The 15,699-nt window shown below is 39.9% G+C and overlaps 1 protein-coding gene across 2 annotated transcripts; it reads left to right on the forward strand.

The window, feature by feature from the left end:
• Window positions 1–346: 346 nt before the first annotated feature.
• On the forward strand, window positions 347–15,268 carry HAVCR2 (hepatitis A virus cellular receptor 2). 2 transcript variants are annotated; one of them, XM_045503726.1, is made up of 7 exons: window positions 347–1,094; window positions 2,583–2,921; window positions 3,827–3,910; window positions 7,803–7,843; window positions 9,334–9,460; window positions 12,800–12,836; window positions 14,705–15,268. In XM_045503726.1, the coding sequence occupies exons 1-7, from the start codon at window positions 1,040–1,042 to the stop codon at window positions 14,862–14,864; spliced, it is 843 nt and encodes a 280-aa protein (XP_045359682.1). In that variant the 5' UTR covers window positions 347–1,039; the 3' UTR covers window positions 14,865–15,268. The 2 variants fall into 2 exon arrangements, with proteins under 2 accessions (XP_045359682.1, XP_045359693.1); XM_045503737.1 differs by lacking the exon at window positions 3,827–3,910.
• Window positions 15,269–15,699: the final 431 nt, after the last annotated feature.

Here is a 15,699-nt window from a genome sequence, read left to right on the forward strand (position 1 = left end):
AATTTTTTTTAAAGAATCATTGGCTTTTAAGGTTCCTAGAGAAATGTCACTATCCCAGGGCTGAGACTGAGGGCTGTCACTATCCCAGGGGTCTGAGATGTTACCTCACTGATGGACAGTGTGGCTGAAACTCAACCCTTTCTGAGAATTTACATCTAGAGCCCCAGGGCTGGGAGGGAGGAGACATCCCATCTGATTATATTACATAAGATGTAATAGAATATTGAGGTCCCCTTGATTCCCACTGCAGTGGGGGAGAAACACTGCAGAAAGGAAATATCTTTCCTAAGTGGAAGGGTTTGAAAGTTCAGGTCAAAGTCAGAATATTACAGCAGGGAGCCATGCATATGTCACCTAGCACAGTTTCCTCATTTTATACATTTTATAAATGAGGAAACTGAGATCCAACAAGGTTATATAGCACAGCCCAGTTTGTGTTTGGACAAGGCTAAGAATTAAGTTCCGGGGGTGGAAAGGGCCCATAAATTTGAGAATAAGAGACATGCCATTCATTGTGGTATTCTCCAGCTCCTAGTCCATTAATATTGATCACATGACCAACCAACTGACTGATCTGACTGAATGAATGCATGGATGATATGTTCCTGCCTTGTGTTCCCTGGTAACCAGCTAGACCCACACGCCATCCATTCCAAACAGAGGATTATTTCATTGGAGATATGAGAGGGCTCTCTCCACTTGCTAAGAGAGTTTTCTTGACTGGCTGAGAGACATTTTTCTTCCTTGAGTATTGCTTCCTCTTCGTTGATACTAACAGGATAAATATCAGAGCCCTTACAGGATGTGTGTGGTGTAGCACAACAGACAACTGGGGTTTCCTTTGATGCAACTGTGGGCTTAACAGCATTAACAGAGGAAAGATCAGTAGTCAGGTGGCCTGGTGTGTTGGTCCAGCAGTTGGGGAGAGCAGCCGTTGCTCCTGTGATTGTGGAGGAGATACAATTGTAAGAGGTAGCCAGTTCCACTGGAGAATCAAAACTAAACAGAGCTATTACTGGACGTTTCTTCTTCAGAATCCATGGTTTCACAACTTTCCTTTGACTGTGTCCTGCTGCTGCTGCCACTACTCACAAGTAAGTCTGGGCACGGGCTGTCACACCTGGATAGTGTGAGATAAAGATACAAAGACGGTCATTGTAATGTTTGTAGTAGCTAGTTTGGGAGCAGCCTAAATAAATGCCCACTAGTGGGGGAGTAGGTAAATCAGTTTGTGATATCTCCATGATGCAAACAGTGAAGCTGACCAAACATAGTGATATGAAATGTCTCTAAGTTGAAACGTTAATTGAATAAAGCAAAGAACAGAATAACATGTATATTAGACTTCCATTTGTGGATGTGTGTTGTAGGGAATAACATGTATATTAGACTTCCATGTGGGAATACATGAATGGTCCTTAATGTATAGACTCTGGGAAGGGGAACCAGAAAATGGGAAGGAGCAAGGAGAGGGAGTATACTTTTCATATATCTTTTAAAAAAATTTTTAATGTTTATTTATTTGAGAGAGAGAGAGAGAGAGAGAGAGAGAGAGCATGAGTGAGGAAGGGGCAGAGAGAGAGGAGGACACAGAATCTGAAGCAGTCTCGAGGCTCTGAGCTGTCAGCACAGCACAGAGCCTGATTGCAGGTCTTGAATTCATGGACTGTGTGATCAAGACCTGAGCCAAAGTCTGATGCTTAACTGACGGAGCCACCCAGGAGCCCTCATATACCTTTTTATACTGTTTAAATGTTTCACTATATATAATTATTAATATATATATATTTAAAGACAATTCATTTCAAACCTCAAAATAGCCTGTGGGTGGTTTCAAATATACAAGCTTCTTATTTAGCCAATAGTTTTTATTCATTATGTGCTGAGTGCTTAAAAAAAGAGAGAGCTTTATGTTAACTGCCTTTCATCGATGAGCAGATGGGTGAGCTGTTTTACTAGCTAACAGTGACTCATTTTCTGACTATCTATCTGCCCAGCCCTCTGATGTTCACAGGGCTAGACCACAATTGTCTCTTAGGGCATTGGTTCTCAAAGTGAATTTCCAACCAGCTCTGTCAACAACTGGAAACCTGCTAGAAATTCAAATTTTTATACCCCACCCCAGACCTATCGAAGTAGGAACTCTAGTGATTGAGCCCAGCCATCTGTGTTTTAACAAGGCTTTCTGGTGATTCTGATGCTCCTCAAGTCCGACAATCATTGTCAAAATGGATCATCTTCCAAACAGGACAGCAGGACTGGTTTCCTTTTTTTTTTTTTTTTCAACGTTTTATTTATTTTTGGGACAGAGAGAGACAGAGCATGAACGGGGGAGGGGCAGAGAGAGAGGGAGACACAGAATCGGAAACAGGCTCCAGGCTCTGAGCCATCAGCCCAGAGCCCGACGCGGGGCTCGAACTCATGGACCGCGAGATCGTGACCTGGCTGAAGTCGGACGCTTAACCGACTGCGCCACCCAGGCGCCCCTTCTTTTTATTCTGTATGGCATTACTTGCAGTTTTCTTGAAATGGACCAGCCTCACTCATTCCCTGGATCTTGCTCTCTTTACTTCTTTCTTCAGGGTCTTTGGAAGGGGAATACGTAGTTGAAGTGGGTCAGAATGCTGTTCTGCCCTGCACCTACTCTCCAGTCACTCCTGAGAATCTTGTGCCTGTCTGCTGGGGCAAGGGATCCTGTCCTATGTTTGAATGTCATAGTATGGTGCTCAGCACAGATGGAAGGAACTTGAAATATCAGACATCCAACAGATACCAGCTAAAGAGGAATTTCCACAAAGGAGATGTGTCCTTGACTATAGAGAATGTGACTCTAGCTGACAGTGGGACCTATTGCTGCCGGATTCAATTCCCAGGCCTAATGAATGATAAAAAATCAAACCTGGAGTTGGTCATCAAACCAGGTGAGTGGACCTTTGCATGTCTTCTTTATGAATAAAACTCACCTGCAGGTAATTAAATATACTGATTGGTCTCACTTCTGATCTCCCCAATTATAGCCCTGGGAGTGGGTCCCTAAGGCCTAAAGTTTAACAGGCTCCACCGACAATGCCCAGCCACATTTAATTCCCTTCCTCTATTTTCAAACTCAGGGACAGGATCTGTAGAATGGGAGGAAAGGCCTAGATCAATGGTTAAGAACCTGATTGCTCATTAGATCACCTGGAAAGCTTTTTAACACTTACATCTTCTTGGTCCCCACCCACAAACCAGAGAAACTGGCATTTCCGGAGGTAGAGCCCGAGTTCTGGGATTTTACGAAGTCTGCCTTAGATGATTCTCCTCCCTGTGCAGCCAGGATTGAGAACCACTGGACTGTGTATGTGTGGGGTGGGTAGTGGCGGGGTACATGTGTTTGTACATTTTAAGATTTATACAGCATATAGTGTGTGGCTGATGAAGCTCAGTTTAAATCCAACTTTGCCTCTTACTAGCTGTGTAATCTTGGGCAAGTTATTTAAGCTCTGTGGCCTCCTGTTCTATAAAACATGGCAATTCCTACTACACAGGCCATTGGAAGGATTTTATGAAGTGTTTTATAAAGAGCATTTAGCATGGCCATTTGTGTGGCTATTAGTTCTATTATTAACAATTAGACTGCAATGACGATGGCCGTAACAGACCTCTGCCCAACATGTGAAGAGTCTCATACACTCTCAGTGAACACGTCCTGGTAGGTTTGGCAGTTGGGCATGTGCCTTTCTTCATTTGTTGTGTTTCATATTTTTTTCTGCTGCCCCTTTGATTCCCCGAAATAAGCTCTCTGCTCTCAGAGAAGTCTCATCCTTATATTGGTTTCTGACATTAGCCAAGGTCACCCCTGCTCGGCCTACACACAGAGACTTCGGTACAGCCTTTCCAAGGATGCTCACCACCAAGGGATATGGCTCAGGTAATTATACAAGTGGTGTAAGAGGAAGCCTTCTGGCATTTTCTGAGTTCGGAGGATTTTGAATATGGGAAAGAGATGAGAAATGGGTTTGAGTGGAGGTGTGAATGTTCCTGTGCACCTGAGATAGTGTGTGTGGTGAGAGGGGTGGTGGGGACAAACCTGTGTTGGGAAAAAGGAGCGCTGAGCTAGGATTTGGAATTAGTCACAAGTAGCCCTGTGACCTGGGCTGAAGCCTTTCACTTCCCTGGACCTCGCCTTCCTGTTCTGTTCAAGGAGAGGGTTCAGAATCTTTGGATTTTGTAACCTAGTAAAATTCCCACTCCCTCCCCCTAAAAAAAGAATTTTGGTAATATATGTATTTTGCCAAATAAGGAAAAAATTGCATTATTATCCATTATTGCAATAATAAAAGACATGTTTTAAAATTAAATACATTAATTCTAATGAAAAACTCATTACATTGCCATTATTTTCCAGTTGACTCCCAGAATGGGGATGTTTTGTTATGAATCCATCCCAGTCCATGTTTGGGGTTGGATTAGGTGATTTCAAGGATCTCTTCTTACTGGAATGAAGCCCATCATCTTCCCTCAATTCCAACCTCAGAAGGAGCAGCTATATTCTTTAAGTAATTCAACAAGGACTTTTCCATGCTGCTCTGGAAGAGAAGATAGGATCAGAAGAGCAGACCTCAGGTCACATTGAGCAGGGAGATTAATCTTAAATGTCTCCTGTCAAAGTCCTGGTCTCTCTTATACTCTCTGGAGCTTAGTCTTCCATTCAGTAAGATGAGGGTAATAACAGGTAAGTCCCATATCTTAATCTCAAATATATCCTAAATCCCACCTTATGAAATTTAACTAAGAAAGGGTGTCTCAAGTGCTTAGCCCAGTATTTGATCATACTATGTACTCAGTACACGTTGGTTATTGTCCTTAATGTTACCAATAAGATCTGGAGGCAGAATGTGATTGTGGTTAAGCACATCAGCAATAGATAGGTAGAATGGGTTCAAATATCAGCTCTTCCCACTAGCTTTGTGAGCTCAAGGTAAAATTGCTCAAACTTTGTGAGGCTCAGTTTCCTTACCTCTATGTTGAGGGTAATCTACTGCGTAAGATTGTTCTAAAGATTTGAGTGTGACAATGGTTGTAAAGTGCTCAGTGTAGTACCTGACCCACAGAAAGCACCCAAATACTGGTTATTATTGTAAGTAGTAACCTTAGCTCTCTAGTGGTTTAATATTTGGTAGTTGTTTACTGATTGGTAGATAATATCTCTTATGCAATTAGTGAGGAAATTAAATACGGCGGGAACAGATGGTAGCCCTCATTGTGGCCTAAGCAAGTCATACCAGATATTTATTGTATGCCCACATTCCCATCCTGTGCTACCAATGCTGTTTATAACATCACCACCAAGCGCACATTCACTGTATACCCACACACCTTCCTCACGAGGCAGTATATTTCCTCAGAGTTGTCTATATCCTAAACAAGTCTTTTTCTCTTTAGTTTTTACTTGTTAGTTCCTTCCCTTTAGGGCAACAAAGATGGGGGCATTTCTTTCATTGGGAATATAGGCACAGTACCTACAATCTCTGAGCTTTCGACGGCCTAAGAAAATATTCAAGTAAACAAACAAAAAATGTAACAGCTCCAAAGTAGGAAAATAAATAAAAATTAAAATTATTATTTAATGGCATGTCCATAATATGTAACATGATGTCAACTAGTTACCTGCAAGTCAACCTGTGTGTACTTATACATACCTTTTCTTTAGTGTGGAATGTGGATACATTTAATATGTTTGCTATAAAGTGGAATGGAACCTTAACAAGTAAGAATTCAAGAATCATGGAACCTATCTTGAACACAAAACAATGTAATGTCTCTTCCACCTGAAGGATGCAGGACAGGGTCACGGTGAATCCTCAGCTCTGGAGATAGACTTGGCCTAAATCTCAGGTTTGTCAATGAATAGTTGTGTGATCTTAGGTAAAGTACCTCTCTGAGAATCAGGTTTTTCATCTGAAGAATGGAAAAATAATAGTACCTACTTATTGTGGTGAAGATTAAAAGCTGTTGGGCAAATAAAGTACTAAGCACCATGTCTGGCATATAATATGTACTAGATGGTAACTACAAATTCATAAACTTTTAAGACTCTCACGTGCCACCCTGTTGCTACCTCCACTCCAGCCAAGTCTTGGTTTCTCTGGGAAAATCAAAGCAACTTTTTCCAACTGTCCCACTCACTTGGTTGATGACTATCTATGTGAAAATAATCTGTGATAATCTATAAAATGGAGTGCTGTTGGGTCATTTTCACTGTAAATCGAAATTTAAAAAAAGAGAAGTCAGTCTTATCATTTAGGCCAAGAAAAATAATTACAGGGAAGCAGAAACTGGATTTACATTAGAAAATCTTGTGTGTGGTTAAGATTCATGTTTACTTAGTAGTTCCACCAATGTGGTTTTTATGCTTTAAATTCCTTTTTGGGTAATAAGAGCAAAGGTAAGTGGAAGATAATCTCTTTTACTTCCTCTTTTTTAAAAATAATTTTAGGCTGAGAATAGTAAAATATTAATATTAAAATCATGGTGTGTTGGGATGCCTGGGTGGCTCAGTTGGTTAACCGTCTGACTTCGGCTCAGGCTCGAGTCTTGCATCAGGCTCTGTGCTGACAGCTCAGAGCTTGGAGCCCGCTTTGGATTCTGTGTCTTCCTGTCTCTCTCTGCCCCTCCCCTGTTCATGTCCTGTCTCTCTTTGTCTCTCAAAAAATAAAACAAAATGTTAAAAAAAGAAATTAAAAAAAAAAATCATTGTTAAAGCAGGAGTCCTGCCTTAAAGGATTTAGATTTTTAGGCTTCCAGAAAGTGGCCATGACATTTAAGAAGTTTCAGAGCCTCTGACTCAGCCAGATAAATGAGTAGGCATCCTTAATTTTCCCAAAGCTAACCATCTATTGATTTTTAGAAAGCAGCATCTGTGAGGTCAGGGCTTGTGCCCATGCTGTTCGCGGCTCTATACCCTGGGCCTGGCACAGAGAAGGGGTGTAGTACATGTTCATCAAATGGATAAGCAGGTAAAGAAATGAATGAGTAAAAAGGAAAGAAGGTGAGATGGCACCTGGGCAATGTGACCACTTGGTAGTGACAATGCAAAAGTAAAGGTTGTTGAAAGGGACATCGTTCAGAGTGTCTTGTTTAAAGCCATGCAGACCTAAATCGAAAGGCCATTTCTGTTATTCACTAATCTCTGTGACTCTGGGTAAGTCCCCTAACTTCCTAATTCTCAGCTTCTTCGTCTGCGACATGGGGCTAATAGTCTCTACTTTAGGATAGTTGTTTTGAATGCTAAATGAGATACTTTGTTCAAAGAATTTAGCACCATGTCAGCTCATGGTAAATTATAGCTATAGTTATTATTACTCTCATTTTTAGGCAATGAAATACCCCGTCTCCCTCTTAATGAGTAAATGTTAAACTTTTTTAAGAAAATTAACTTTTGTTATCTTTCAAAGTCTCATTACAATATAATGCCTGGTTGAGTGTTATCAATGTTGTTGGAAATTTGCTGCCCTCTTTGGGGTGCTGTGGACACAACAAACCACATATTCGACAGAGGTTTTCCTGGCAGAGGTCTCCAGTTCATAGAACATAAGTAGTCAGGTTCATTATCTGGATAAAAAAATATGGTCATCCGTATCAAATCGTTGATTTGTAAGTGTTTAGAAAATTTTGTTGGTCGCACAATTACTTATTGTGAAGAGTATAGAGTAGGGTTAATTTCAAATATGATTCTAGGCATCTTTAAGAGTTTTTAAAACTCAGATAAAAGAAAACGTTCTTGACTATTCTATCAGCTGTTTTTTTTCTCTTTATGGCAGAGACACGGACACTGGAGGCCCTCCATGATAAAAATCAAACTGTAAGTGACATGGACATGTGTGTGCGTGTATGCATGTGTGCGTGGGTGCGCGCATGCTAACCTCATATTCAACTCAGAGGAAAGAAAGTTTGGCTTTAGTCTTCATTCTTGTTTGCTCCTCTCCTTTGGTGAAAACATGCCTCACTCTCCATTAGCCTCAGAGCCCTCCGCTGTAACATGTTGATGAGGGCACTTCTAGCCATCTAAGGATGGAATGAGGGGGTAAGTGTAAAGTGCCTAGCACATAGTAAGTGCTGGAAAACAAAAACACAAAACCACTAGCTTCTTGTTTCTCTTCTCATATTTCACAACTGCGAACCGCTGTGGAGGGTTCAAAGACCCTCCATATCCCTGGAATATATTTCTTCTCGCTTGCATGGTAACCCTGATGAGAAAGATTGTGTAAATTTATTTATGTCTGACAAGACACTAGTCAGGAGTATTTGTAGTCAACAATGTATATATCGAAGTATAAACAAATCAATATTTTAATTAACCACAATTTTAGTGTCCCCCACTTTCTCAGAGCAAAAGGGAATCCCCTAGATATTAAGCTTATAGTAGTGACTTAAAAATTCTTTGAGGATGTATACAGGAGTCTGCATTCATTTGACTAAGTCCCCTACTTGTGTGTTCACAACCAAGGCTCAGCACTTTGTGTTTGTCCCTGCCCCTCTTTGTGACCAAAGACTGACTCTAAGTACCTCTGTATATCCATAGTATTTAATGCACAGTATCTTGCATATAGCACTCCTGTAGTAAAAGTTGATTGAATAAGTGGAAAATTTAATTTCTTTGACTTCTTTGTTTTAAAATTATTTATCATTGTTGCTTTTAAAGGGAGAATATGGACTAAAATTTTGAAAGCAGAAGAATGTTATGGCTTTCAGTTAAAAAATAAAATTAATAAAATTAATTAGAGAAATAGCCACAATACCTATCACCACGTAAGCATTGATTGCATTTACTGCATACAAGGCCCTGTGCTAGGCATTTTGTATATCTTGTTACTTCATTTTCCTAAGAACTCTCCAAGATGATGGCAGAGCTGGGATTTGAACCCAGGACTGTCTGGCTGCAAAGGCCTGGCCCTTGAATCAGTTTTTCTGTGAAGGTGGGGGCTTCTCTGCAAGGCACCAAGTTTAAACCACTCTGAAACTCCCTGGAACACCAGGGGACCTTGGATGAACAGGGTTCCACCCTAAAACCTATTTATGTTTGTGGGGGAGGGGAGTCCATTTATTAAGAGTTCCTTGTCTCCCCCCCCCCCCCCCCCCCCCACATTGTAGAAGCAGCACACTTTATTCCCTTGCTAAGTTTAAGGATTATGCTGATCCCGTTCTTTGGGTGGTTTGAGGCTTGTCTAGAAGGAGATAGATCATGCACGGTCTCAAGGTCCCTGCACTCCTCTGGTGCCGTACGTCACGAGACTAGCTGAGCACACAACTGATTTCTGCCCATCTGCTGCAATTCTGTTTGTGTTTCCGTAGCAAATACCCACATTGGCTAACGCATTACAAGACTCTGCTGTGACTACCAGAATAGGCATCTACATTGGAGTGGGGATCTCTGCTGGGCTGACTCTCATTCTTATCATTGCTGCTTTAATTCTCACATGTAAGTTGGTTGATGTTGCAACTCTCTCCCTCTGATAAGGAACTGTTAAAATAGGAACCAACACAAACCTAGATACAAATGTAAGTTTGTATTTATACCTGAAGGTGATTAAACTGAGTACCCTGTAGTCCTTCCAAACCTAACAATAATAATAGCTAATTTTTATGCAATGCTTTACCATGTAATATGCAGGCCTGGTGCTAAACGTTTTACGTACATTTTATCGTCACCATCTCATGTGGTAGGTAGTATTTATCACCGTTTTATAGTGCAAGAAACTATAGCTACTAGAAGGTGAGCCTCTTTCCCAAGGTTTCAGAATCCATAAGAGGCAAAGCTGGAATTGAAATTCAAGCAGACTGATTCTAGCACCTGTTCTCTTACCTTTCGTTAAGAAAATAAACTTCTTTAATTCATGAATTAAGTTTATTAGGAAGTGCGACAACAGAAAGTAATTTCTGTGTGTTTTTCTATCTTATTTGTTTCTCAGGCACAGGTCTTTAGAGAGAGGGGTGACAAGTCCTTTTACCAATAGGTCATGGCCAGGATTGCAGCATTTGTATTTTGCTCTATCATGGCACTCAGCACACACATTGTTTTCTAAGTTATTTTTATTAAAAAAAATCTTTTTGAGGTATGATTCATATATAATAGCTGCATATTTGAAGTACGTTCAACTTGATGAGTTTCAGTAGATGATTATGCATGGGAAACCATCACTATAATCAAGACCCAAACATCGTCATCACCCCAAAAACTTTGCACACTTTTATACTTGTGATATATTCTCTTCTCTTTGAGGACAGAGGCCAAGACCTTATACCCCAGGGCTTAGTACATTCTAGCAACCCTTCCTACTAATACTTAAAACATGGACTGCATATAGGGTGACCAACCACCCCAGATTTTCCCAGGACTGAAGGGGCCTTAGGATGTGATCCTGCCAATGCTAAAACTGGGACAGTCCAGGGAAAACCAGGATGAATTGGTCACCCTAATTGTGTGACTTAAAGCTGCTGAGTGCTTTATGGGCATTAAATCTTCATGATTACCTTAATGAGAAAGATACTAATATTATTCTAATTTACCAAATAGAGAATGAACATGCTTGCCAGAGCCACACAGTTATTAGATACAGAATTTGAAAGCAGGACTCTCTTATTCCTTACCATTATGCTATTCTGCTATCCTCGGTAAATGGATTGTTCACGGAAAGAAACTACCCCAGCCACACTTACCTGGGTTTGCACAGAGGCAGTAGTGGAGTTTGTGAATTGATCACATGAATGCAAAGTCTACAGGTTGAAAAAGAGCAACGCTAGTACTCACTAGCCTTTCAAGTTCTGCCATGCCGTTTCAGCTGGTGCAAAGAGGCTTGAAGTGAAGATAATGAATGGGAGAAGTTGGACACTTTATACACACATATGTATTACTCCAAAAACATGGCTACTTCGAAGGACAGATAGGAAAGTCCTGTTTGATTTGTGGTCTACAGGTTGCTAGACAAAATCTTATGACCAAAGTGACAGGTTTTTAAGTCATGACATCAAAGCCATAAATTGGTAGCAATACAACCAGCAATTCCGTATCTTTCTAGGGCACTCTCTGAGATGAGCGAGCATACCTCAGTACCACTCAAACCCCTCTCATTTCTCACTCAACTGATGAAGTATAAAAGACCTGTTCCATGTCCTTAGACTTAGCTAAGACTTTTACCCCTTTTTACTCCTTTTACCCCTTTCTCTAGAATTATCTACCTCTCCCTTTCTATTCATTCTATTCTCATCAGCATAAAAATATGTTCTAACTCACATATTCCTCTTTAGCTACTCCCATTTCTGTTTTCCTTCACAGCCATATTTCTCAGATGAATTTTTCCTACTTTGTACCCCCTGAACTCTTCAGCCCATCATCTAGCTTCCATCCCTTAAGCACCATGGAGATAGTTTTAGTCAAGCTCACTGACAACCTCCATTTTGCTAAATCCAATAGACACTTCTGTCTTCATTGTAGTCAATCTTTCAGCAATATTTAATCAAATTGACTCTCACTCATTCTAGATAGTATTCCTTCTCTTGGCTTCTAAAACACCACTCTCCTAGTTCATTGGCCATCCATTTTCAGTCATTTTTGTTATTTCCTCTTCTGATTGACCTTTAGATATTCCTATTCCTCAGGACTGGCCCTTTCCCTTTCTCTATACCCTCTAGGTGATGGTGTCTATTTCCATAGGTTTAAATGTCATCTTTAATTCCCCCCTCCAACTCTGAGTGTTTGTCCTGTTGATACCTCCACTTAGATGCCTTCCACATTTAACATGTCCCAAATGGAGGTCTAGAGTCTATATTCCACCTTCCCAGAACACGGCCTTTGCCTCTCTGGTCTTTCCCATTGTAACGTTTCACTACCATCCATCTGGTTGTTTAAGCCAGAATGCCATAGGCCATCCTAGAATCCTGTTTCCTTCTAACATAAAATCCAATTTTAATTCCTTCAGACTTTCTCCAAAATATATGTAAAATACATTCATTATTCTGAATCTCTTTTGATCACCACCTTACTGTGATGTGAGGCATCATGATCTCTACTTAACTTCTTCATTTTCTAAATACCTGCTTTTAATCTATTCCCCACATAGGAGTTAGAGTGATCTTCTTAAAACCCAGTCAGCTCATATTTCTGTCCTCCAATGATTTCTTATAGGAATAAGAGTAAGATTCTTATTTTATAGAATAATATCCAAAGTCTAGATTATGACTTAAAAGGTCTTATAGGAGCTATCCCCAGCCTACCTCTCAGAACTTATCTTGGGCTGTTTTCTTATTTCAGCCATATTTTCAGTTTCAGGAAGCCATACTCATCATTACCAGGGATTCTCTTTGCCTGAATTCTTCCCCTGCCTGTTCACTTGGCTGACTCATTTTCTTTATTTTCAGAACAGAGCTTAAAGTTTACCCCTCCTGAGAGTTTTTTCCTGACCACCTTCTCAGTCATCTGTTACAGTGCATTGTTGGTTCCACAATTAGAAATTATTATTTTCAATGCCCCCCTCACTAGAACACAAGCTTTCAGAAGTCAGGGCTCACAATTCACCTTTGCATTCCCAGTGCCTACCAGATGCTCCATGTATTTCCTGAATGTGAAAAATGTATCTTTATTGCTTTCTAGAAGAGTCCATGTAACAATCCAAGACAGACATTGGTAGTTTGATTTAATTCAGTCCAAGGGGAGACCAGATTTTCTTAAACAATCCTTGCCTTCAGTGAGTTCATTTTATTTCCTAACTCATTTGTTTTATGAGAGCAGTTTTAATGGACTTTTCTTCCACATTTTACCTAGGGTATTCTTATAGCAAAGAGAAGTTACAGAATTCGAGGTAAGAGTAATGGGTAGGGTAGGGGAAGGTGGGAATCTTGGAGGCCCCTATTCTAATATGGCTTTGCTCTTAGAAGCCTGGCCCTGGGATTTAAACTTGTACTTCCTTCTTACCTTAGATTTATGTAATGCCAATTAAACACACTGCTCTGTTTTACTTACTGATTTCTCTAGCTTCATTGACTAAAGTTAAGGTATAGAATTATAGAATTCATCTACCTATTGATAGGAAATGCTTATTTGTATATTAATGATTCTTGTTTTTTTTTTTTTTTTTTCAATGAACTGACCCTTCTAGTGATTGAACTACATCCGGGCTCTGGGTTGAGCTTTGGGTTACAAAAGTGAGCAAGAAACCCAGACTCTACTTTCAGGGCTTTTATAGCTCAGCCCAGGCGTTCTTAACTTGGGTTGCCTATTAGAATCACCTAGGGCACTTGAACATACTGTTGCCAACCCCAGAGCAAATACATTAGCATCTTTGAGGATGAGACCTAAGTATAGGTGTTTTTCTGAAAGTTTTCCAGGTGATTCTAATATGCAAACAGGGTTGAGATCTACTGGTCTATTATACTGCAGTCTCGGTATCTGTTTTTGACTGTATACATATGTGTACATATACACACATGCACACCTCCCCATTCCAAATATACGAAGCTTATATAGCGTGTACTAGAATTTAGTGATATTTGGCACATGGGTAGAATGCAGTACATTTCAAGAAAAAAAAATGACTTATCCCTTTGAATTATATCTAAACCATGAGTGATTTTAGGTAAATATAGATAGTGTATTAATTAAGACAAAATACTCTGCAGTAAAAAGAGCCAAATAAAGCCAAATAAAACAATTTAATTATCAATGGCTTTTGATCATCTGTGCCAGGATCTGTTATTAGAACTGAAACTTGAAATGTGATATTACCCATGGGTGATATTTACATGCATTAATTCATTATTTGGTGAAATTAGTTGGTTAATGTTCATCCCTACTTATAAAGGTAAGCTCTGTAGAACGTTAGGAAGTTGTTGCCACATTAACAACTATATCCCCTGATACAGTATGTGATGCTTAGTAGACACCTACACATCTGATGATTGAATGAATAAATGCTCCTTACAGCAGCCCTGTAAAATAGAATGTTTATTATTCCCATTTTATAGATGAGGACCCTGAGACACAAAGTTTGTTAATACGCAGCCTTCATGGGATTTTTGTGTATTGTTTACTGCTGCATTTCTTGCTTTGTAGCACAGTGTGTAACACACTAAAAATTTCTTGACTGAGTAAATGAAAACAAACAAACAAACAAAAACCCAACCACTCAATTTATCCAAGGTCATATGGCTGGTAAGTGACAGACAGAATTCAAACTCAAGTCTGATTGGATCCATAAAATATTTCCTTTTTTTTTTTTCTTTTTGAAACTGTTCAAGTCCACAGAAGAATTGAAGTTATAGTACAAGAACAACAGAACGCTTCAACCAAACTCATGGTTTGAGATTTGGACCTGCTTGCTTTGTTTGTTTCTCTATTTACAGAGAACGTTTCTTCTGAACTATTTGTAAGGACATTTCAGACATCTTCCCCCTTCACCTAAACACTTCAGTCTGTACCTCCTTCCAACACGATGCCATTTTTATACTTAGGAAAATTAAGATTAATTCAAAGGAATTCAAATTTCCTCAACTGTTCCACAAATTGTTTTACTGCTATTTTATGGCTTTTTTTTTTTTTTTCCTAGTTAGGACCTGATCAAGGATCATGTACTATATTTGGTTGTTGTCTCTTCAGCAAAGCCTCTTATCTTAACTCTATTCTGTGCTGCCCAGGAAATGCTTAACTCAACTGTAACATTTATTTCCACAGCCTGGTCACTTTGGCCAACGTCGCTCCCTCAGGGTTAGCAAATACAGTAGCAGAAGGAGTGCACTCGGAGGAAAACATCTATATCATTGAGGAGAACATATATGAAATGGAAGATCCATATGAATACTACTGCTATGTCAACAGCGAGCAACTATCCTGACAATCCCGAGGTCTAACCCTTTAACCCGCCAGATCCCACTACTTCATTTTTGAGCATGGTATCATTGTGAAAACTATGAAATGTGTCAGCTGATTGGTTTTAGAGGCCCTGTCCATGGCCACCAAGCAGAGTTTTTACATTTTGGGAGATAATTAGCTCACATAGGGATGGAACTGTGTCCTACACTGTATTTAGGTACAACATCACCTCTGTATTTCAGCCAGTGGGGCTACCCAATTCAGAGCATGCTAATTGGGTCATTAGAGTTCAAATGGGCTTTTATATAGAGTAGGAATTGTTTTTTTTTTTTTTTTTTTTTTTTTTTTTTATGTTTATTCACTTTTGAGAGAGAGACAGAAACAGAGACAGAGGACGAATGGGGGAGGGGCAGAGAGATTGCGAGACACAGGATCTGAAATAGACTCCAGACTGTGAGCTGTCAGCACAGAGCCCGATGAGGTGTTCAAGCCCACAGACTGTGAGATCATGACCTGAGCCAAATTTGGATGCTTAACTGACTGAGCTACCCACGCACCCCTGGGCTAGGAATTCTTAATATGTGGTCCCAAGAATTCCAGGAAATTCAGTCACATGATGTATCCACAGAGCTACTGAAAATATAGGGAAAATTATGTGTTAAGATATGTGCATGTCTTTTTGGTACAGAAAGTCTAAAGGGGCCACTGAGTTTCAAAGAGTTCTGTGACCCATAAAAAGTTTAGAAGCTATTAGAGGAGGAGTAGATGGTCTCGAAGGTTCTCTCTGAGTCTCAAGACTTATGCTTCTTTGAATATTGATTGTTTCCCAGTAAGTGCCGCTGCACAGCTCTCCTTTG

Source organism: Leopardus geoffroyi, chromosome A1 (genome assembly GCF_018350155.1).
Source record: "Leopardus geoffroyi isolate Oge1 chromosome A1, O.geoffroyi_Oge1_pat1.0, whole genome shotgun sequence".
Lineage (NCBI taxonomy): Eukaryota > Metazoa > Chordata > Mammalia > Carnivora > Felidae > Leopardus > Leopardus geoffroyi.

Bases quoted from the DNA above. Each gene is read 5' to 3' on its own strand.
- HAVCR2 (XM_045503726.1), top strand. From the start codon at position 1,040: ATGGTTTCACAACTTTCCTTTGACTGTGTCCTGCTGCTGCTGCCACTA. The intron at 3,911-7,802 runs GTAATTATACAA...TCTTTATGGCAG, and splicing joins CACCAAGGGATATGGCTCAG to AGACACGGACACTGGAGGCC. The intron at 9,461-12,799 runs GTAAGTTGGTTG...CATTTTACCTAG, and splicing joins TGCTGCTTTAATTCTCACAT to GGTATTCTTATAGCAAAGAG.